Source organism: Patagioenas fasciata, chromosome 1 (genome assembly GCF_037038585.1).
Source record: "Patagioenas fasciata isolate bPatFas1 chromosome 1, bPatFas1.hap1, whole genome shotgun sequence".
Classification (NCBI taxonomy): Eukaryota; Metazoa; Chordata; class Aves; order Columbiformes; family Columbidae; genus Patagioenas; species Patagioenas fasciata.
The window spans coordinates 149,437,728-149,462,923 of record NC_092520.1 but is presented as its reverse complement, the minus strand read 5'-3'; the positions used below and the strand labels follow the sequence as shown (position 1 = coordinate 149,462,923).

Sequence of the window (25,196 nt, the reverse complement as noted above, 5' to 3'; positions counted from 1 at the left end):
TAACTGCTAAAGCTTGTAGCTGTCGAATCTAAGCCTTCCCATACTTCTTCTCCCTGCCTTGATTTGTGATAACTTGCAGAGGAAAAGGTCTCCTTAAATGAGTGAGAACCTTTCTAAAGAACAGAGTGCAAGTCACTTCTACCCAATAGCTCACCTGACCAGGTGTTCCCCTAAGGGTCACTGTAAGTTCCTTTACTAGATAGTGGCCTCAAGGAACAAAACTAGGCTCCTCTTTGAAAAGAATGGCATCTGCATCCTAGTGCTCTTCTACATAGCCTAAACTGTGATCCTGAAAGAGTGTGTCTGTCTCAGAAGCACTATGCTGTGCCTACCTGAATTAAGTATTATCCTTGCTTTGATAGGACTGCAGATGCTATGGAACCTGTCATTGGAACAGCAAATGAGATCACATAACCAGAAAAAGACCTTGAACCTGAGCAGTACCAACCTGGTCCCTCCAGGCTGAGGAAACCAATCCATACAGTACAAGTGGAGAAGGTAACACAAAATGAACTGGAATTAAATGGTTCAGATCACTAATAAACCACGGGAACAGGAATGAAGCTGACCTGTACTGCTCAACTGTTACTAATAGGTTAGCTTTACAGCTATTTCAACCAGTCTCCTCCCCTCCGGAAGAGAACATATAGCCTCAATAACACAGGGAGAACCTCCAGTTATTGGTCAGCACACCAAGTGAGCAACGCATTTCTGTTGAAACCACCACCAAAGCTCATAAAAGTCTTGCATCAGCATACAAATGGGCACAGCAGCATCGGGCTAAACATCTGCTTGTACATTCAGAGTAGAAAAATGGAGCCCTGATGTCTTCTTATGGAGAAAGAACACTCTCCTGCTTGAGCTAAAAGAGCATCTCTGTGAGAATGCATAGGTGTCATTGGGATTATTTTCTCCAGTCTCCACGCTTACTGAAAGCACACATTCTCCATCTCTCCTGGTACACCACAAAAATCAGATGCACATATGCACAAAGAAAACTAGAGATAAGGATATATCTAGAAATTGAGTCTATTTCATGGGATCATTAAAAATGTTAACTTTCCCCAAGGCACACATTGACAATCTACTTGACTCCTCATCCCTTTCCTGCTTCCATTCAGGCAGAAGGTATATCAGGAGGTGGGAAGTACAGCGTAAGCAAGATACTTAATTTAGGTTGATACAATAAAATAATCTGCCTGAAAAATTGCAACATTCCCTAACAGGCAACAATAAATGTATTTTACTAACTGATTGTCACTAATAGCTACTGCAAGCAAAGGAAAAAATAAAATGGAGAGCCAGTAAAATGGAAGTCTCAGCCAGCCAAGAGGAACAAACAGCAACAAACTTTCATATAAGCATGAGACATTCTGTCCTCACAAAACAATGTAGACATAAAAAATGGAGCCCCCACATAATGAGGTTTTTTCCCTACTGTGCTTGATCCCAGCGCATATTCCTTTATGTGGGATTTCCAGTATGAGGGAAGAACATGAAAGCAATGGGCCACATAGTGCACACAGAATGGAAAGTAGCCTTTCCCTTCCTCCCCTTCCATGTTGTCTTAGCATTGTGCCTTGTCTTTGGTTTTAGGTTCGAGAAGGTTGTTAACCTTTGCAGATTCCCACAGGTGTGAGTTCTTCTGCTGAGCCTGTCAGAAGGAAGTCCATCTTGCTGTAACTGTGCTTAGTCATATGGAATAGCCAGGAGTTTACATCACATTGCAACTCATGTCATCGAGCCTGAACACCACACCACTGCTGTGCAGGATCCCCCCTCCCGCACACTAATCTCGCTGCTTGGCGTCAGTGGAAGAGCTTTCAGAGTTGAGAAGTACTGGCACACTTGAAATTTCAGCTAATCCCCTTTCAAATGGCATTGTTGCTATTCTGGGAATAATGAGTAGGAAGTTTCCTTGCTGTTAATGGGTACAATTAGAGGTAAAATTGTTGAGTTGTTTTCTGACAGCTCACTCCAAAGATGTCATGACCCATACCACTTCTGGTGGAACCAAAAGAAGTCAAGGCATTGAAGTTTTTGTCTGGATGACGATTCATTAAATGACAACTGGTCAAAAATTGCTGGAGTCCAAACATTCTCCTGACAAGAAGTGGTTTTTTGGCCCAGAAGGAACACTTAAGCATTTTTAAATGTTAGTTAACTTCTTCTAATGACCTTCCAGTGGAAAATTTAGGAACAAAAAACAGTTTGCTGATTCTTAAGTGTCATATTTTATTCAAAGATACAGGTTCTCATGAGACCTTATCATACACTGAAAATGTGTGGGTGGTTTCTTAGCCAGTTTTAAGTGTGCATAAATATTCTCAAATGGTGCCAGAGAGAGATTACAAGAACTCCTTATGCTTGTGCTCAATGGAAAGGGCTTCTGAATTCCAGCAAATCTGTGTTACTCCTTAACACAAAGAACCTATCCTCTTGGAGACTAGCCACTAGATGCTGTTATTCTGTTAGCACAATTCCATCATCATGGACTAAGTGCAGTGTTTTCTCACTCATTTGGTAGCATGATCCATCTCAGCTTAGGGTGGTTGAACTTCACCTGAGAAGTGAAGTTTACCTCCTTGTAAAATGGTGTCAGAACAGTTCCAAACTACCTTGAAGACATGCCAGCCTCCTCTCCCTCACCCACCACATCTACTAGCACTAGGATGTCTGCTTTCATGCTGCAGCTGTGAGAAAGACATTACATTGATCTGGGACGTACCGTGTGCTCCTTCTCATGCAGTAGTGGTGCTCATGGATACATATGTGATTGCATTCGAATTGGGGGAGGGAAAATGTTAGAAGTCTGATTGCTGGAGAAGATGTGCAAGAGGTAAAAATTAATGTCTTGATGCTAATCTGAAGTGTCTTGAGTCCTCAACCTGTGTGAGGGGATAGCAGGGAAAAGAAAACAGTGAAGATACTCTGTGGCACTACTAATATCTTTTGTAAAATTAAGGTAGAGCATCTGTTCTGAATAAAAACAGTAAGTGACTTTTTCAATACTCCTGTTAATCCCCTAAATGTTTTATAAGGGTAGCAGGAGGCACACAGAAACAGAGAGAGTGCCATTGATGTCTAGCCATCTCTAGGTGGGATTTGGCAGTCAACATGCTGCACAGCTGTGTTAAGGAGGAGCTTTGAGCCAGGGATATCTAAATAAAACATTTATCTTGCAAAATATACTAGAAGATCATTTAGCAATTCAAGTCGGTCGAGGAGGATCTAACTGCTCATTTTCCATGAGTGTTAACGGAAACTAAACACCTGAAATCTCTTGGTGACTTTGGAAGGCTCAGCCTGTTTTAACTCATTCACAGCAGACGGAAATGCTGCCATTCAGATTTCAAATCTGAGATTTGCTGCTCCACTGTGAGTTCCTGAGAAACCAGTTTCTTCTCCATTGAACGGAAGCTCATTTGAAAACAAATGCTCAGATCACTAGGCCATTTTGGGTAGGAACTAAGAGCTGTCCTGTTTGACTATAGATTGCAGGTAAGCTGAGAATCCTACATACAGCTGCAGCATCTCCTCAGAAATCAACATTCACCAGCAAACAGGTAACTGGTTTCCTTAAGCTTATTCTGCTGTTCTAGAGCAAGTGTACAGGCTGGATTATGCAAGTTCCCACAAGAGTATGTCATTCTACTGCTTTCAGACCTGTTGTAAGCTTTTGTGTGATTCTTCATCACTTTGCACTAGTCTTTCTGCACTTCTGACTGAATCGTTGCAGTTGATTGAATTACAAAGAGGGAAATTATCCTTTCACTTGTGTTTGATACCTTCATTTCCTCTTACCAGTAGAAAACGCAGCATGAGGAACCTTTATGTAAGAAAAAATGTGAAAATACTGAGAACATGCACAAATTGAGGCTCATCTAGCTCAAGACCGGCAGTTAGAAATGTTTTAGGAATAAGACTGGCTATTGCTTGTGTCATATTCTTGCCACCTGCAAAAGTATGCTTCCCTCCTTTAAAAAGAACTGGAGTGAGATCCTTGTGTTTAGAATGACAAAATCCATAGCAAAGTCAGATTGAGAACGACTCCAAAGCAGACAGACTGTGACAAGTTTTCACTGCAGTTGCTAGACCTCCTTCACCGAGTTGAAAAAGTCTGTTAGCAACGCTCAGTGGCCTAGAGCCACACTTCCTCAGGCTGCACTCCTGTCAGCTCTTATAAGCTGACTCAATCTAGGTGTGCAGTCGGATTTAAGACTTCCAATATAAAAACAAAGGAGGAGCTGCAGGAAGCGGTTGTCTTCCTCCTGACTCACCACTGCACCAGTGCCATGGCACGGTGCTATGTTGTTCAGTGTCTCTAGCAAGATGTAATGCTGAAGTCACCCAAACTTCTAGTAAGACAAAATGGATTTGTTGTTGTTCCATGCTTGCACGTCTGAACTTGGAGTCTTCTGTCAAACTTCCTTTGGTTAACAGAAATCACTGGGGTTATGGTCATATGCACCAGCTAACAGCCTGGTCCTGGTTAGCCTAACATCTTGCACAACAGATTTTGTGGAAGAAATGGCAATTCTGATCACAAACGACTGCTGCCTTCTGTTCCAGAGGCAGCTGTGTCTCAGCGGCAGGTAATGGTCAGTTTGAGTGCTCAGAAAGGTTTCTGTCAATGGAAATTAATATTCTTCTGGCTTGGAAACAAAGTACAATGTCCCTAGGGGCAAGAAGGGAATTCCAGTCTACAGCCATTATTTGATGGAACTGTTTCCAATTACATATCCTCTGAACTCCTTAATTCACAAACTCTTTTTCTAAGGGGAATAATGCTTCTGAAAAGCCTCGTTAAGGCTGCATATGGAGGGAGAGAATTTCTTAACTGCTTCAGCTAGTGCTTCAGTGCAGGGTATGAATGCCAAAAACCCCTCTAAAGTTCATGCATCTATGAGAAACTAATAGAAATTTAATTGCACTGCTGTGTAAGAGCTCCTGTAAAGTGCACAACAAAGCCTCTAGCAGACCATAGAACTGGGATCATAGAGCAGAAGTGGAATCCATTGGAATGCTCATGGGCACCTTGAGAGCGTGCTTGGAAGAGAGAGTATAGCATGGTTGTGTCAAAGGGATGCTCTGTGGATGATTTGTGGGGCTGGGCACTGCTAAGGACCATGCACAGAAAGGAAGTGCATGCCAGACTTTCCTTAGGAAAACTACATAGCAAAGAGACTAAGGGCTAAGCTGCACTTTCACACTTGTACAGTTCTGCATTACACTGATTCTGGAAAACTAACAGTGGCAAGCTGGAATGGACGACATATTAGAGATTGGCAGGACACTCCTCAATATCCCTTACTCAACAGTTCAGTGTCATAGCCTTACATTTTCCTTCATGATCCTTAAAATGTGAAACACAATTCTTTGTGTCCTCCCTTATCACCTTCTTCTCTATAACCCAGAGCTGCGCTCTTAAATCTCTGAAATGTCTATAGCTAGACTGGCTCCTCAACTTTTAGAAGCTAAAACACAGCTGAGGGCAGGAAGTGCTAAGGAGATGCTAGCAAGCAGAGGAGTGATGGTGTTTTGAATCTCTACAAGGTTGTGTTTTTTCTCCTTTATAAAGTACCCAAAGTTTTGTAGTCTCTATGTAGACATGAAAGATGAAAGACACCTTAGTCCAACACAAGAGATTGGTCTTTTCATATGCTAAGTGCTCTGAACAAAATTCTATAAATGCCTGGAAACAGACTTAGGTTCTTCAGTCATGGGCTCCTGAGGTGTTATGGATGGGGAGGGAGGAGTTTGATTATGTGTATGTAAGTCCGTGCCACTTTTTTTTTTTTCCTGGGAAATCATAAACCCAAAGTATTTGTCATATTACTTCATGCCATTTCTCTGCCTGTCTTATTTTCTAATCATCCATCTCTCTTTCTGAGGTCATTGAGTTTGACTAGCCACACCTTACTTCTACAGTAATGAAGACACTTGTGCAGTATTCTTTATTTCCTTTGCTCCTTTTCAGGGACATTTTCTGCTTCTGGCTTTTGTCCTTTTGCTCTTTTGACAGAGGCTGCAAGTTTGTTGGAAAGTGTTTTTCTGCCTGCAGTGCACGTAGAATAAAAGTGCTGTGGATTTTTGTTACTAGGTGTCTACTGCATGGCTGCTTTTGTCTCCAAGGAACTAGAATTTCTAACAGCTGGTACTGAGAGCTCCAAGTGTCAGGATGAAATTAGGAGATGCCTGCACTTCATTCCCCTTTCTCAGCCTTTCTCTTGCTCATAATGGCTCAGAAAGACTGTGGCAGCCTCAGCATCTCAAAAAGATCCAGGCAAAGGCACTTACATTTATTGTTAGACCTCAGACAAAATAAAAATCCTCTGTCATTCTGGTTATGTTATGTTTTTGACCAATGGGAGATTCTTGGGAAGAAAAACCTACAAGGTACAAGACAACCAAAGGAAAGGAACAGAGCATGATGGAAGTACAAGAGGTAGATGTGGAGTGTAATAATGGGGTTTGGGCATCCTAATTCTGCCTTGGAAACTAATTAAACTAGGGGTTTTACATCAGTCCAAGGAGTGCTCCAATGAAAGATGAGGAATTGTTAATAATGGAAGGAGATGAACAAGACAATCAGGAAGAAAGAAAAAAGGGAATTGTACAACCTTATAGAATTGAAATTCATATGCATCTGGAGGCTGGTCTTCAAAGAAGAATTTGGAGGCTCATCCACTAATGAGCTCCATATGAAATAAAGCTGTGAAGTGATTGTGAATCTCCAGGATTGGGCATACTAGCACATTTGAGAATGGGAAACTTGCCACATGACCCTTGGTTCTCTGCAAATCAACAATGCTGGCATCTGAGAATGGACTGCTCAACATGCAACAGTAATAAGGCCATCTGGCCCAAAAGAAGAAACTTTTGATGACAAAATGCCATCCTGCAGAATGTGCTGAGGCTTTGTGACTCCTGGTTGGCATGCACCTCTGAAATGTAGCAGGTCTTATCAGTTGATAGCATTAGCTATTAAGTCATCTTCTCCTTACAACTGTTCGTTGTTTTGCTTTGTTTTGTTTAATCAACCCAGCCTTCTGAAGGAGAGGCCTATGCAGAATTCACTCCTGTGTTGAGCTTCCTTCATAAAAACAGCTGCTGTCAGACAGTGTTGGGGCTGGAGTGATTACAAGATCCTTTACATAAATTACTCTCCTGAAACTCATTGGTATTAACGAGTTCTTGTATCAATGTTCTCTTTATTATCTCCCCTTTGGAAGGCTTGCAGTCTGTTTCAAGACCCTCAGTCTGTTAAAGGATGAGGCAAAATGAAGGCAACTAAGCATGCTAAAAATGATGCATGTGTTACAACAAACTGACTGTTGAATTTGTGTGGCCCTGTAAATGTTTTCTGGGGAAATGCAAGGCAAAATAAAGTGTTTTGCTTTTTGTACCTTTAGCATTTATAAAGGCTGACTTCAAATGACACTGTATTTTTAATTTCATACCCTCCTTTCTTCTCACAGCTGTTATTCAAACTTACCTCTATTTTCTTTTGTGTCACATCCTTACTGAAAGGAATATGGGCATTTTGGTCTTCACAGTGCATGCCAGGGAAGAAATAGGGGATGAGAGATAAGGGTAACTTTTATTCCATTTTGGGAATATTTTGATGATGATAATTTTATTTGAGTGCTTTTGTAGTTGAATACTGGAGTGTGGAAGGAAAGCAGTGTTCATGTGGCACTCCTACTTGTGATACTCCAGTATCCCTGACCAAATCCAACAAAAAGGAGGAAATAGGGGAACGAAGACTTCATGTTTTGAGTGTCTGGAAAACAAAAATCTGTTGGGACTAAAAATGACAAGTTAAAGGATAAAAATGTTTCTTAACACACCTGTGTTTCACTTATGATACAACTAAGATGGGCATGAACTTTGAGATATGCAGATGTGCACGGAACTGCTGCTGTGGCATTGAGACCTATGCTATGTTCACTATACTATAGCCAGTTGTTCTCTTACAGGCAACAGCCGCTGTTGACTGTCAGCACTACCCTTCTTCTTGTTTGCTTATTCAAGACATTTTTTTTAGTTAGCAATGCAGCCTGTATTTCTACCAAGGTTGAAATAGCCTTCTCTATTAACTGTTCAATCCAGCTACTAAAAGTTTAATTAAATCTGCATCTGTTGCCTGTGGGCCCATTAGAACTCCAAGGGCCTCTGCTCTCTCCTCCCTTAATGTCTGTGGCTTTCACTGAATTGGTTTCATTGCCTTTGATAGTTACTCTCCACTTGTGCCAAGGTAAACAAAACAGGAATTATACGCTAAGCATCTAGAAGACATTGAGAACAGACAAAATTTGTGAGCAATTTTCTTGTTTAGATCTATAGTTCATTTTGTAGAAAATCTGGTTTGGAGACTGGTTTGAATGCTGCTTGGGAGATAGCTTGATCTATCTTTTCTTGAAAACCTATTCTTATGTAATTAATAATTAAAACAACAACATGAAAAGCCTGATTGAGAAAAATGGTTCAGATTCTTCATTGTCAAATCCCCAAACAGCTAGTGAACACATACCCAGAAATCCTGTGCCATGAAAATTCAGCCAGTCTTCCTACCCAGGAGATTTTCAGCTACCTATGGATTTGTTATGCACTCTCCACCATCATAGTTACGGTTTGGTGAGTGACATGGGGCATAAGACTGTGTGCAATATGCAGCTACATAAATAAGTGCAAGTATTCCCACTTGTGTGCCAGCGTTGTGCCATTAAAAAAATATTCCAGTCTTTCAAAGCAGGCCAGAAATATCCTCGGTGGATGGATTTGCTATTATTAACTAGAATACCTATTAGCAAATTAGGTGATTTCTGGCTTGGTGCTAGTGGAAATCACGAGGCTGAAAGGACAAAGAACAGCCTGAACTACTCAGTGAGGAGGAGTTCCCTGAGAAACAGAACTTTACAAAGGATGAGGTGAAAGGAGGGGTCAGTAGCAGGTAATCAACTCGCACTCATCATCATGATGGACAGGATAAAATTGAGATGTCACTTTTCTAGATTCATATCTAGTTCTCTTTTATCTAAGTTCATAAATATGAAGCTAAAGAGCCTTTTCTGCTGCATTTGAGGAACTTCTTTTTTTCTTCATAATTCGTATGAATATCAGTGCTTGGGGAAGTGAAAGATTAATAGCAGCTGCTTGGTGCCAAGAGGAGTGCAGGCAGGCTTCCTTTGTGCAGCTCTGCAGCTTCTCCTCACCTGCAGCACCTCCACTCAATTCTGAGCACGCATGCAACTGCCAGTACACACAAACCCTGCTAGCCCAGACCCGTTCATCCACACAGCTCTGCTGCTGATGCAGAAAGCTGCCTACATTATCAGTTGTTTTCCCAGTGTGGACTGTTCACGCAGCTCTGCTGATGCATTAGAATCCTGTCTTCCTCCTTCCCATGCTATTCCAGTCTTGCTTCATCACCCAACTCACCATGTGCAGCATTTGTTAATCCTTTCCACAACACTCTGTCTCACACCTGCAGCATTGCCTCCTCCAGTTCTCCATGTCTCTTCCTCAAGTTGCAGACCTCTCGCATTCATCTTAATTCTGCCCAGCAATTCCTACCTTACAAATGCAGTTCTGGACTTGCATAGTGCCTCTGCTGAGCCAACTTGGGTTTGCCACCTGGGGAAGTACTCCCATAAAGAGTACACAAATGTCACTAATCTCACTCTAGTATATCTTAAGGTAGACCCATGGTGGCCTACTGGCATGATAGACACTCCATGGACTTCTTGCCATCAGAGCTCTCCCCATGTAGCAGAGGGCAGGGTTTGGAGACAAAATGTACTGGTTCAGTTTAAATAGGAGCATCTCATATAATGTTGTTAGTAGCAATAAGCACACCTCCAAAAGTTGTGTCAAAACAAAGCCATGACTGCTGATGATCTTACAGCACCTGCCACACTATCTGGTACAACAGCTGAGAAATGGAGTGGCAAGAAAGGTTGATACATCTTTTATTAATAGCTCCATTGTGGGTCTGATGGTTGATACTGACAAAGGCTACACTTGATTTAAGTAGTACATGTAACTACGGCTCTTTGTTTCAGTGTGTAGCAGGAACTGGGTAACAGGTAGACAGTCAGCATTTTGCTTGCCTCAGTCAGCACTTTCCTTGCCCTCTGAGCACTCCCACCTGTGTTTTTTTGTGCACTATCACAAGTTTCCCAAGCTCAACTTCCTTTTGCTTAGAAGCCTCTACTTAGTTTTTCCTTCTTATAGCATGACTTCTTTTTTGCTTACTCAGAGCTTCTTCTAAGCTGTCTCTGGAGCCTTCTTAGTCCCAGGATCAGAATGTGGTCACTTATTCTTTGAAGCACAAAACATGGGAGCTGATTTTTTTGATGTGGTCATCACCACACCACTAAACAAAACAATTAAATGTAAGTTATTTAAAAAAAAACATAGGCCAAATCTTCTCTTCCATCTTTCCTATTGATGCTTTTGTTAATTCAGTGGGTTTCTGAAACACATATAGGTCACCAGATATAAAAACTGGATATATGTGACATAAAACACATCTCACTTGGACTGTTCACCCAGCCAGTTTTGAGTGAATGTATATGTTTGTATACTTTTGAATCCTTCATTACTTCACTTCTTCACAGAGATGTATATCTAGAGGGAAAGGAAGACATATTCTCATGGGTATACAGGTGTAGAATTCACATGCCACTTCACCATACCTATTCACTGTTCAGTACATGCAAACATGCCATGTTCCTCATCGTCCAGACAACTCCCTGGGAATCCAGCAGCAGAAATCTTCATCACAGCCTTGTTCTCAGCAGTGCTGTATTCATATGCTGCCATTATGGTGTAGCTGCCACCTACACTATGCTCGCAGCAGAGATGTAGAATGGAGGTTTTGGGGAGAAGAGAGGGTGTAACTTAATAAGAAAGAGGAACAATGGTGAGCTAAATAAGGATGAACAAGAGATGCTGTCTGGAAGGAGCTAGTGAAGTTTGGAAAAGGGCTCCAAGCTCTTTTCCTGAAGGCCAGTTTCATTCTTGCTGACATCTTCACAAAGCCTGATGTGCTACCAGGAACCACTCGGGTCCTAACTTTTCTTCATTACTTCAATAAAAGGAGTAGTAACAGAGAAATGTCATTAAATCAGTCATATTTTAGCTATTTTTTGTGACATGTCTCCAACTAGTGCCATACTGGATCCCAAGGGAATAGTTACTAATTGTGCCTCTGGTTAGTGTTCATCTCAGGGAATTCAAAACAGCAGCAAATAAAACCAGAATGGAGAAATTAAAAATAGAGCTGGAAGATAAAGGAGAGAGAATGAGGTCCTGATCCTCTGAGGTGCTGAGTCCTTTCAAATTGAGGAAATCGGTATACTCCTACAGTATAAGCTGAGAGGAAAAAGTAACCAACATAAATAGCTTCTTGCTGGTCAGAGAAGGGAATTCCAGGAATATCCAAGACACATTCATGTCCTGAAGGCATTCCTGCCCTTGTTCTAGATCTTCCTTGCCATCTCTGCCATAACCAGATGCAGCCTAGGTCTACACTGAATGCATGCCTTGATTATGGAAAATGCATAAGAATTCCCAGGGTGTGACCCCCTCTCATACCTGCATGAGAGTGTGCCAGAGAGCACCCTTTGGGTTTGGAAAACACTGGAGCCTGCTCTTTTACTAAATGAAAAACCAGGCAGGATGCAGGAACCCTATCAAAGTGATGTCCCCAGGTACAGCTAATCAGACTGAGCTAATGAAACATTGCTAACACCAATCTCAGTACCACAAGCAAGAGGCATGGGGGAATGCAAATGCTCCTCTTATTGAAAATTAAAACCTCAGCCCAGAATCCATTAAGCCACACGTATCAGTCATGCAAGAGTTCTCCTTGGGTGAGGCAGGAAAAATCTGACAGAGTAAGACTTTGAGACTGTCTGCATGACTTGGTGATTGCATGTACTGCTGTGATTGTGTCAGGAGAGGAGGGGATGGAAGCAGCACACCCCAGTATGACTCTGTATTTAATAGAAAAACAGGGGAGGGAAAAATATAGCTGTGAGAAGAAGAAACTGTGTCTTGCTAGGCAGTTGTTTTTGAAGAAGGTACTCTGTCAACTTATTCACATGCACAGATGTGATAATTACTTTCTGCTTCCCTAGCTCACATGCAGAGCCTACCTCTGTGGGAGGCTTTTCCTTTTGCTCCCACGAGAGGAATATTTTTGGTGTCTTCCATGTGCTTGCTGAGCTTTCTTCCATCAAACCAGACTGAAACAGCAGAGACTACAGACTCTTAACCTACCTTCTCCCACTACCGCCTCCCTTCATCATTCTGTGCAACACGTAACTGGTTCATTGTTGTGAGAAACAAAACATGCTCCAGCATGTGTGTGTGGTTTCTCACACTGTTTTTACTCTGCCACATTTACACCACTTTTTTACTCCAACACATTTTCTTGCTGAAGCAGCTGCTTTTGTAAACCTTGCTGGAATTGCATGCAATACACATTCATAGCCCTGCCAACCTGAAAACACGTGTCTCAGTTCCTTCTCAAATTCAGTATTACCTCCAGCCTCCATTGCCATTTCTTTCTAGTGTGCATAACATAACATCGTGAATGGCCCTGAAGGATTTTTGGCCAAGTTATAGATCTTCAATTGGCCAAAACTCTTCCTGATATCAAGCTGCCCAGGGAGTGAATCAGATGACAGGATTTAGAGCAATGTTATTTATGCCACAGAAGTACCCTTGTAACATTTAACACTTCTTGTCCTGTTCATCTCCCTCTTTCAATACACTGTAACCTACTTGACAGATCAGAGCCCTGGGACACAACAGGTTTTACTCTCAGCTCTGACTAGCTGAGTGAACTCAAGCAAAACATTTTCAATGTGTTCATCCCCTTCCGTAAAATGAAGACTACCTTTGTCAGAACTGAAGGGTCTACTGGTTGAGTCATGTAGAAGAGACAGTATTATTGTTGTTATCATTCTTATTCTTATTCTTATTCTTATTATTATTATTGCCTGCTTTTGCATGATATTACTATCATTCCTCCTGCAGCAAGATCTTGCTATGGTTAGAGGTGTACTAGAGGAAAAGCTTGCATACTTCCTACTTGCTGCACTTTTAGGTATTGGTAGGGACATCCACTAACAATGTTCCACCTGTGAATAAGTGCATTACTTCCCGAAGCACTTTAGAAGATGTAACATTACTGTCTATATGTGCTCATCTCTGAAATGCAGCTGTTTCTGGTGTGAGATATGAGAGTTGGCCACAGCAGCCTGCAATGAAGCCTTGTGAAAAAAAGACAGCAGAAGAATGGCCCTGATTCTTTATGCTTTATAAGTCACATTGTCATTTGTGCTTGAGGTAGTGGGATGTAAATTGCCCAGTGAGGATGTTATAGCATCTCAAACCCATGTCACACAAGAGAAAATAACTTCACAAGGACAACAATGGAGAATGAGGCCTGTTGTCCATTAAGCAAAACAGTGAGAGGAACGTGATGACAAATTTACACCAGCAAGTGAACTGAGATAACACCTTTGCTCTCTGTGTGTGTATATCCTGTGAAAGGACATAGGTGGTCAAGGTGCCCAATATCTAATTTGAAAAAAGAGGTGCTAATGCCAGGCAGAGACATCCTCAATATGATATCTGCGGTCATACTCTACTGTCTTCTCCTAGCACTCTGGGTATTTATTGGAGATCTCCCACATACTGCCTGACCAGGTTAAACTGCATTGCTTTATGAGATCTGACAAACCTTCCAACCCCCAGTGATGAGAACTAGTCACACACACTCTGGGCATACAGTAGTGGGCTCTTTCCTAAAGCCCAGGAGTTGCCTACTGGGGAGGTGCCTTCAACCAGTCATTATCTGTTAAGGTTAATGTTCAGTGTGTGCTGTTTATTATTAATTTGTACAGAGTAAGAGGCTTCATAACAATAGAACTCAAAACCCTGTCATTCCTTCCCTCCCACCAGCTACACCAAAGCATCATTACAGTCACACACGTAAATGAACTGGGCATTCAAAAACTTCACAGACTCTGCAGCATAAGATCATGGGGCTCTTGGCCCTCCTGCACTCTACAGTTTCCACTGGGGCCTTTACCCTTCCCCTTGTAACTCCTCCCCACTGCTGTCCACTCTTCCACCAGCTTGTATCTCCCTGCACAGACAACCTCTGCAGAACCCAGAAGTGTGGTATATCCTATCTTATGACTGCTGCAGAGGCTTTAGAGAGCATGCAGATATGCACACCACTGGGAGGTAGTCCTGAGGCAATGCTCCAGCCATTCTTTCAGGCTTGGCATTTGAAGAGTAGGTTAATATAGACTTAAAACAAGCCTGAAGGCTTGCCCTTAGCAGACAGTAGAGACACACCGTAGATGTCTCTCATACTCTTCTTCCCCTCTTCCCCTGTCACCAGTCTGATCCCTCCCTTGAAAATGAGTAGATTCTTTTTTCCACCTTTGGGAGGCTGAATACCTGTAAATATCTGAGACTGAAACTCTTTGTCAACACTTTTCATCCATCAAGGATACAATTCTGGTATTCCCTATCTGCTTGGCTGTGTAAGAGCTACAGTAATTAAGGTGATGAAGGTGGTATAATAGTTCCAGTCAGAGCATGTCTAGTGAAGTCAATATTTATGTATTCATCATGACAAAGATGAGAAACTCACTCGTTTCTTGGCAGAAACAAGGGACCAGCAGCGGATGTTGCTGCAGCTAACATGGAGATCAGTATTTTCCCAAATGAGTAATAAAGAATTATTGGGGGAAATATTACAGCAGTTGGCTGTGTCATCACAAATTATTGCCATGGCAAGTGTGCACAAAATCTAATAGGCAAATAGCTAATTCAAACTAACTAGCTCCAGTGCTGGGACAGAAGTCAGTTCAAGAAGATCTGTCACATGAGAAGTTATGTATGAGTGTTATCTCACATCTCTTCAAATTTTAAGTCACTTAGTTAGGTGAGTTCAGCCACTCAGATTTACAGTCAAGTGGTAACAGAATCTGGCTCTTAGACTTACTGATCAGAGCCATGTAGTCTACCTACATCAGGAGTTTAACTGGATATAGATTTATTGGCACAAGACATTATAGAAGAAAACTGCTTGAAGAGAGGTCTGTGGCATGAGAACCAAGGAGAAAAGAGAAGAGATTCCTCAGATTCTTCGCTATTTCGGATGAAGGTTGGTGGTCCAGTGTGCATGGACATCAGCATGGGCCCTCAGGACAAATCTGGATACTCGGTTACTATGGTGAAGAGGGCCGTGTGAGTACCTAGACAGAGACACACAATTTACTGGTGTCCTACTGGGAATGGATTTGCAAATTAAAAACCCACAAATGAAAGACAAGGACATTTGTGAGAATTTTGAACTGACTGCAGAGCTAGAACTTTTCCTGGAACAGCCCAAGGGAGGCAGAAAAAGTATCCCTCACAGACAAGCAAAAGTAATGAAAGACAGATCTGAGCTTGGTTTCATAACTGAAGTAGAAAGGCAATCTCTATATCCTCTCTTTTGGTAAACGCTATCATGTATATAGTCCATTAAGAATGTCAGAGGCAAAACCACACAGTTCTGGGAAGCAGATCCAAGAATGTTCCACAGTGGCAGTGCCCACCCAGACACACCAACACCAAGGTGCTGGACACTGAGGCTGAAGGACGTGCTGTCAGACCAATTCTCCCACTGGAGACGGATACTGTGAACCACTTTGGAGGACTGCCTGGAAATTGACATCACAAAGAGATTGACAGCAAGGTTCTGAATTTTAATAGGAAGGTCAGAATTTGAACAATCATCTGAAGTACAGCAAAAACTGGAGAAAATCACAAGCCTCCTTAATTTCAGTATCAATTTTCTACTGCTCTTGAGAATGACATAGATGCTTTAGTGTGTTTCAGCAAATATAAATGAATCTCTCTAGTAGTAATTGTCTCAGTAGCAGCAGCCCATGCCCACACCAATGTTGGCAGGTGGATTAAGATGATCCACCAACTTCTTATGCAAAGCCAGGAGGAGCAACAGACTCAATTTCCCAGTGGTAAACCTCCACCTAGGTAGCCCCTAAATTCCTATTGTAATTTCCCAATTCTTTATAACTTCAATATTCCAAGACTTCTAAGAGACTGTTGCACACAGAACACCAGCTCCAAAAAAGGGTCACAGATTTGGAGTGGACTGTTCAGCCAGTAAGCTAAAGCAAAAAACTATCCATGACTTGGTCTTTATTACCTGGGTTCCTAAGCAAAATATGTTTTCTGTGACCATATCATCTTTTCATTTTACCTTCTATGCATGTATGTCCCTCTTTCCTTGTGTGGGTTTTTGTTTCTGTGTTGGTTCCCACTTTCTAAACACAGATCCCACTGTGAGCTTCAACCAGGTCTGAGTAAGTAACAGTGATCTCAGGGATCTCTCCATGAAACTAGCTGGTGGGGTGTAACAGAGAGAACTTTGTAGGTTCTCCAGTGGGGGAAAGGCTGGCAAGTGAACTGAAGCCAGTACTCCACACAGAAGTCTACATGTTGGAGAGAAATGTTATGAAAGGCTCAACACCAAGAGAAGCTTAGAGCTTCATCTTGTTAGGCATTAGAAAATGTAACTGTGACACCAATATTCTGGAAGATGAGTTTCCTTAGCTCTGCAGTTCACAGACTCCCTTGTTTTCAGCTAGAAGAGAGCAGGAAGGATAAGGTTTGCCATTCTTAACTTCTTTTTCAAAATCACTTCAATTTCACCAAAATGTCCCCTCTTAGATGTGACTAATTATGGAAAATATTTATCCCCTTCTACCTTTCTCAAAAAGTGCAGCTTCAGAGCACATGAAAATAAGAGCTGATCAATGAGCATAATCTTAGCAAAAGCAATAAAAAGAATACCTGTGAGAAGCAGACTGAGGGTGCCTGCACAGGGTAGAGAAAAAACATTATCAGAGTAAATATATCTTTATAACTCTGCAGCAACAAAACTCCTACCACCCTATATTAAAATACCATAAGAAAACATTACAAACCTATTATACAAAGAATCAGAATGTTGCTTAATGGTTTTCTCATTGTTCACTTATTTCTGTCATGAGTTCCTATGCCTTGCTATTGTCAACACTCATTTACAGTAGTGGATGTATGCGTATTTGTGTGTGAAGACAGATACACAAAATCTGGTACAGATCCTCAGGTGATGTAAATTGTCGTGGCTGTACTGACGTCAGTAAAGACACACTGATTTCCTCCAGCAGATGATTTGCTTTTCTGTATGTAAAAAACACAGAAACTAGGTGCGGTTCCAACTTTGCTGTCAGATGCTTACTGTAGACAAATGGTCATGCAAATAAATTCATTCCTCTACATGCAAATACACATATTGCCTTGCATTATACATTGCAAGTAATGACAAGAGTTTTATGCTGCTTCCTATGCTGAAATTTATAAAAAGGACGATTCCTGGTCTACCTGCCCACTCTTATCTGTAACAATAGATCTCAAACTGCCTCGCTACAGATCTTAAAATACACAGAGATGAAAGACTGTCCAGCATCACAAGTCTGTTAAAAACACATTTAGGAGGAATTAAACTTTGATCTTCAGACTTTCAGTTGAATGCTCTAAGAGATCATAAACAGAGAGCCCTGGGCAGAACAAATCCAATAGTCAAGACTCTCATTTTAACACCTACAGCTGGCTAAATGAAATGACAAACTCCAGAACAGATTAATACAAGAATATCATCAGTTTGTTTCAAGACACACCTATTTGAGGGAAAAAAGTATATATTTTTTTTTTTTTTTTAAAAAAAAGTATGAAAAGGGAAAACGGTCACATTTCAGGCTCTGTCTTCATAAATGACTCTTTTCTTTCTTCCTCATTTGCTTTCATATGGTTCCATGAAATGTGGACCAAGTAATGATCACAGGCTACAGGTAATTTTATAAAAAATGAAATATTTTCCATCCGTTAAACAGAGGAATATTTCTGGCTTTCGATAATGTTTTCCTAGGGGAGAAACAACAAAAGGTTTCATAACCGAGAATGGAAAAAGATAAATATACCACTGCTGAACTAGGAAAGAAAGGAGAAAACAAGCAACCTATCAAGGCATTTATAGGGAAAATAACAGGAAAGCAGAAGATGAATAAACCCTATGTACAGCAAGATTAAGGTAGAGAGACAGCAGCTCTTTTTTAATGTTTCTACTTGGATTCCAAGGCAGAAGAAAAAAAAAAAAAACTGGGAAATTTCTACAATCTAATACATCTGTTTGTCTAGAGGTATTTTTGCTTGCAGAAGTGTACTTCATTTTATCACACAAACACTCTTTTTGAATGAGTAGGTAGAAGCCATAATTAATAGAGGACCAGACTTCTACATGACAGGCTCTGGTCTGGTACCATCTAAGGACTGGAAGAGCATCCCTAAGCTAGATTTCTCTGTCTTACTCTGTGTAAAAGTGCAAATAACTTCAAGTACAGTGTAGGTGGGGATGTGTACAGTCTATGCCTTATTTAAGTAGCCACTTGCTGCATAAACTGTATGAACCATGCCTAAATTGTATATTCCTGTGTGCACATCATTTTATGAAGGACATGGAAGTATCGGTTACTTGTTGCAATCTCAGAACAAGAGGTGTCCTTCCACACCGTACGTGCTGCAAAAAATTGGACATCCAGCCCAAGAGTCACCTGGGACTGAGTCCCTGGCAGGAATTCTCACGGGCATGGTTAATACCCATTCCTTTGGACATTTTCCCATGTGTACCTCTTCCAAACAGCCATGCGTGAATCCTTCCAAATGCTCTCAGTGTTGCCATGTGAACCCACTGCTCCCAAAGTCCTCTCATAGAGCCTTACTTTGGATCTGCCTGGGAAGTGACACCAAATGGGCTAATACAAAGCGTATGGAAGAAAGGTATCCTTGCCACCAGAGAGGAGCAGCCTGGCTGCAACAGAACATAGCTGAGTGATATAAAAATATTGCGAACTTACCAGAAAAACAAAATAATGCATTTGCATCCCTCTTCATTTAAGCATTAAAGAATTCACCTTTTTTTGCTGTTGCTTTCAGCCCTTGATTTCTCTTGATAAATGATTAGTAAGAGTCTTCGCTCCTTCAGGTACTGCTCTAACTGGCTCAGGACACAGATACATGGGTGGTATCTGTCCAAAGCACCACTGGGCAGTATTTCACATAGTTTCCTTCCTTGTTATTACTTCCTGAAGCTCCCATCCCAGCAGTGAGCTTTCCCACAATAGTATTTTCAGCCTTGATGCTGTGTTGCTCTGGCTGGGACTTTATACAGCATCATACTGAGGTGCTACCGCTGCAGGTGAAATTCCTCATGCTGCCTTTACTCAGTAATTTTCTGGCTAAAACTTCATCCTGAACCCTTCCTAAGATGAGACTTTTTCTTTCCCTCACTTCATTGCTGTGAATCATTAATTCTGTATTCCTCCAGTTGGGATTTTATGGGGCCTAATGTAGGTATAACATAGGTGTGTTCATGCCATAAAATATGTCTCAGGATGTTTACCATGTGAATGCAACCAGTATGGATATATCTTTAAATGGGACATAGTTAGAGAGAGCCTGCTTTCTCTTTTCCTCTTATTATGCTCCTTATTTGAAAATCATCTAAGCAGGACTTTAGCATCAGTGTAGCTGTGCCAATGCAGACCTCTATCATTCGAAACCAGCTTACAGCACTCTACTCCAAACAACTTTTGACGTTGAAACGAAACATTCCTGGCAGGGAACTGCAGAACCCAGGGTAGCACCAATGCAACTCCTTCTGTTGCATGGAAGCTCAAGGGAGTTAAATCCTGAAATAAGTTGGGGTAAATTCAAAGAATGAACGTGGAGCGCAAAAATAGCATTCCTTGTGCATCCAGAGTGAAAGAAATGGGTATTTGGGGTACACAAGCCATCCAGAGTTGTTCTGGTCTTCTTTTTCTTTTCTTTTCTTTTTTTTTTTTTTTGTGCTGGTGCAATGCGCAAATATAGCAAAATATGTTAATAGTAAGCCATAATATTTACAGTTATTGTTAGTATCCATTGAAATCAGTGGGATTTTGTGTAATGCCTTTACCCTGGAGATAATCCATAGAATAGAACATTAATGCATAGTTAAAAAGAAAATTATGGAAAACAGCACCTCTGCATATGCAATATCTTCATTTTAAAGTTACATAATTGAGCTTTTGAAATTAAACAAAAAAATAGCAAACAGCCTCAGACCACAACAGCAACTAAGTGGCTCTAAAATTGTTTTTTTTAAACTTGCCTCTTTATTAAGACAAAAAATACTAAGATTAAAAAAAAAAAAAAAAAAAAAGTTTTCAGTCCAGTGCAAACTCAGATGAGCTTTAAGACCTCTGGGAAAATGTGATTTTAGGAAATTTCTTCCAAGAGTTCTAAGAGTTTGTTTTGCATGAGGAGGTATCTTGTAGAGCAAATACAGACTAAAGATTTAAAGGCAGTGCTTGGATTCTCTATGTCATGCTACACAAATACTATTTCTATGTCTTGTTTTCACTGTTGATGACATGGTTAAGATGGCTTTAATGCCACTTCAGTGCAGAATGTTTGTAAATTGCACCCATGTCTCTTGATGGAAGGAACTATAATTTATTATTAGCTATTATTCTAGTTGTATTTATCGAAGTGAGTTTTCCAGATAATGCATAGGCTCAAAATCTGAAGTCCTTCCATAGGCAGTGCTCCTACTGAGAGTTTCACTGATAAAAACCAGCAGGATTAGGGCCATTTAGGCATAATCTGCTAAATTCAACTCGGTGGCATTTCCCTGATACTCAATGAAAGTACTAGGGATTGAGAAAGAAGGTGGTATTCCAATAAAGAAGTGAAGAAAAATTTCTACTCACAGAATTTGACAATACTTTGGGATGGTCCCTTAAGACAAGAGGCTGCCTAGTAAGGGTGATCTAAGCTATGCTAATTTGGCAACCTGTATTTTTGAAGCAAAACATTCCATGACGAATGACCTTATTTTTTGTTTTTAAAGCTGTGAGGCGCTTATGCAATAGAGTCCTAAGGTAGAAAGAGACAGATGCCGCGGAATAATAATCAGCCTAATTCTTGCTGACAATCTCTGCAAAAATATTTTTCCTTGCATCTCCTTTCATAGGTAAGCTCAGTGCTACCTTTCTTACACAATGACATGCAGCAACAATTAGTGGGCCTCTGCATAACTCAGGAATTCTTCCCTTTCTAGACATGTTCTTTCAAAATCTGAGGAAAAAGGGGGGGGGGGGCTGTAAAAAAAAGAAAACTTACTAGGTGTTTTTAAAGTGACAAAAATAAGACTGAACTTTTATTTAAAATAATAGAGATGCTTCACGCTTTTTTCTTCTGAGCCCCTTAAAGAAGCCTGCTCCAGCTGACATGAGTAGTCACACGCATCCAAAAGCTCAGGTCTTCACTTCTATCCAGAGCTTGAGGTGAGCTGGGCTGCAAAAAACCCTCAGTTGTGACTCAAAATGACCAAAATCCCTGGGCTGTGTCTGAGGTGAGAAAGGCCAGCACAAGTACATTTAAACATACTGCCAGAACCTCCTGTTTTGTGAGAGGCAGAGGAAATTCCATTACTGGGCAGTGACAGCCAGGCACTGCCTGAGCGCTGCTTTAACCCTTGCTTTCAGCCGCCGCATCCTAACATGCTAAAATATAATTTCTGTTCTGTTTACAGTGGCCATTTTCTGTAGTGAACAGTCAGTTCCTATGCTCTTGACTAAGAGAAAAACATTTAGATAACATTAAATTTCGGGGTTTATAATAGATGGGAAGAGATGTTTGGATGTGGGGAGGAAGGAAGAGAGTACAGATACTTAATCTTTGTGGGTGTTAAAGTTTCTGTCCCCTGCTGTCACACAAAAGCAAAAACACAACTCTCAGGCTGGCCAGCTGGATCACAACAGATATTGGGCATGCTTTCAGTAGGTGGTGAAAGATACCCCCCCACTCCATCCAAGTTGCCTTTAAGTTATATTTTGCAGTCTTTGATTTCCTTCTAACAGTCAGAGTTGAGAGAGGATGACATCCGGTGCATACAATGAATGGGGGCAAAAAAAGAACCTGCAGGAGTGAAAAATGTAGACTGTTTTGCATCTCTGATATTTCCTTTTCTATACAAAGATTTTGGTTTGCCTAAGCTATAGAAGGAAACAGAAGCAGTCTATTTTAATCTTCCTGAGGGAAGAGCGCTGCAGGGATTGCTCTGTTATCCCCAGCAGCAGCCCTGACTTTCCACAAAAAGGCTACATCCATCCGTCCATCCACCTATCTATCTGTCTGAAATATCAAGATTATCATATGATATACCAGCAATCAGCTGTGTTCTTAGTGCACTTCTCTTTGTGTATTTTCATATAAAGAAAAAAAACTACAATTCTTCCCCCAGTCAAACCCAATTGCAAAAAAGAAACACTCAGATAAGAAAGAGGTATTTAGACTTATGCTTAGAAATTGATTCTTCAATCTGTGTAATGACAGATGTTAAAAACTCTGTTCAGAAGAAAGGAAAGCCTTTGCTAATACAATATTTCTAACAGAGCCCTCACTGCAGGAATTCACTATTGAAAAAACAATGAGGTTTCTTAGTGTTTTGACTTCAGTGATTTAAACTATGCTATTCTGGATTTACATCAATCAGCATGAGTTGAGGATCTAGCCCTATGTATTTTTAAAACTCTATCTATTGCATAATGAATAAAGGCCAGATTCTGCAAATGCTTACTACAGGTATTAATACTCTGAGTAGCCCACTCACTTCCTTTAAGTTGTGATTACAAAATTGAGTCTTACAGCACACTATTTTAGAAGTATGGATCTGCCTTCTGGGATTGAAGCATGCCTTGACTGTACATATTCCTTTAATAGTATTTCTTTCAATAGTAATTTCTCTACTGATTTTCATAGAATCACATAATGGATGCTTAGCTGTTACGAAGTGGTGTAACTCTACCTACACCAGCTGAAAATCCAGCTCCATGTTGTAGCTATACTTGTGTATTCAAAGCAAAAATGAGAGAGAAGGGTGCCTTTTATTTAAAGTGTCAAAAGAGACAAGGAAGACGTTTTGGGCTATACACTCTGCTGTGTACTCCATTCGTTTTGACATTATTATAGCCAAAACAAGAGTTTGTTCTGCAAAAGAAATTCCAATCTAGTTTTACTACTTACATTAGCGTCTTTCTTACATAAAAGAAGCCACATCAGAAACTATGCTCCTTCTCTTCCTAACTTCACTAACTCTGGCTTTCAACCAGAAAACATTCCCCTGCTTTCAAAGTGCCTAAACAAAGCAAATTACAATACTGAGTGCAGTTGTAATTACCAGCTGGTGAACTGATGGCATATACTGGATACATAATCAAAGAAAATGTGGCTTTTCAATAGTAGCCTCTTCCACCACCTATAGTGCTGGAATGCTCATCCTTGTTTACTATGCATGCACATAGATCATTATTAGTATTCAGTACTAGTAGTCATGCTTTTTTCACTGAAGAGGAGAGATCAGCAGAAAATACTGTCCTTTTGAAGATCTGGATCAGTGTCAGGTGCCACTCACCAAAAAGGAAAAAAAAAAAAAAAAAAGACAACCCACACACAAGTGTGATAAGCATCCTAAATGTCAAACATATGTACAGCATCTGAACATATATGCATCATGTGCAATATAGCGTATATCCTAGACCCCTTACATCAGTTAGCGCAGGAAAATCCCAGCTCATCCCAGGGATGATGGGGGTTTTTTGACAGATACCAGGGACTTAAGGCAAACAGAAGCTGCCACAATACTGCTGTCCTTTGCAAAGCTTCCCCCTGTCTGGGCTAAACCGCACTCATCTTTGACCAAAGACTTATTTATTTGTGACAGACGAGGAGGGCACGGTGCTGTGTCAGCAGCCCGAGTGGGTTCAAACGGGCCACGGCCACTTGCACATAAAAATAGAAGCGGTGAACTAGGAGGCAAACGCCTCTTGGAAGCAGCAGCATCCTGGCTCCTCGTTGCACTCTGCCTGCTCTCCCCGGGAACGCAGCGAGGGAGGGATTCCCCACCCACCCACACACTGCCTCTCTCCGTGCAAGGCTGCAGGGGGGGTAACCCAGTTCCCTCTTGGAGCCGGGCCCGGTAAGAGCCCGTTACGCTCCCGTTCCCCAACTACCACCCCTGCCCGCCCCCTTCTCCCGCTCCTCACTTACTCCGGTCTCCTGCTCAGGACGCCTTTGCCGATGGCCTGGGGGGTCTTGTGCTGGAGCAAAGCGGGGCAGCAGCCCTTCTCCCTGCCGTCCTTCTCCGCGGGGTGCTGGTGGGGCTGGAGCGGGGGGTGCTGGTGGCCGGGAGCCCGGCCGCTGCCGCCGGGCCCCGCCGGTGCCTGCTTGCCCGGCGGCGGCTGCGGCGCCGGGAGCTGTTGGTGGTGCTGGAGCGAGTCGGGCTGGCCCGGCGGCGGCGGGGGCTGCTCGGGCGGGGGCCCCTGGGGCGGCGCGGGGGCGGCCGGCGGCTCGGCGGAGGCCGGCTGCTGCCCACGGAGGTTGCGGTTCTCGGTGCTCAGCTCGTCCAGCCGCCGCTCCAGCTCGTCGATGCGCTGGCGCTGGGTGTGGATGAGGCTCTGCTGGTTCTGCACGATGGCGGTGAGCTCCTTCAGGTAGAGCACAGCGCGCACCGGGTTCTCCAGCAGGCTCTCCATGCCCCGGCCGCCGGCCCGGGCCCCCCTGCCCGGCCGCCGGCGCTCCGGCGAGAGCGGCGCGGGCTGCGGGGAGGCGCCTCGCCGCCCCACGCGCACACACACACACACACACACGCGCGCGCGCGCGCGCACGCAGCCGCGCGACCGACGGCCGCTCGCTCGCTCACTCGCTCGCTCACTCACGCGCTCACACACCGCGCGCGCGCTCGCGAGGGGAGGAGAGGCGGTCCGCGCGCCTGCCCCCACGCGCCCCGCGCGCCACGCACGGCGAGGCAGTGGGCACGGGAGCGGGCAGGGGCGGGACCCGCCGTACAGACCCCGCCCCTCTCTCTGCCCCCCTCCCCCCGGCCGGCCTGCGCAGGCGCAAGAGGGGCCAGGGCAGAGGGTCGGAGGGTCGTGTCCCGGTGCCGGTGTCGCCGAGAGGACTCCGGGCGCCGCGGTGCCCCCGCCGCCGACACAGCCCCCACACCTCCC

At 42.6% G+C, this 25,196-nt stretch overlaps 1 protein-coding gene across 4 annotated transcripts in view; it reads right to left on the bottom strand.

Annotated features, from left to right (window-relative positions):
• The window catches only part of IQSEC3 (IQ motif and Sec7 domain ArfGEF 3), a 104,660-nt gene extending 79,875 nt beyond the window's left edge, over positions 1-24,785 (bottom strand). For all 4 annotated transcript variants that reach the window (XM_065841631.2, XM_065841634.2, XM_065841633.2 and 1 more), the window contains exon 1: positions 24,238-24,785. In XM_065841631.2, coding sequence (XP_065697703.1) covers positions 24,238-24,722 — 485 coding nt within the window. In that variant the 5' untranslated portion in view covers positions 24,723-24,785. The remainder of the gene's footprint in view (positions 1-24,237) is intronic.
• Between the last annotated feature and the right edge of the window lie 411 nt (positions 24,786-25,196).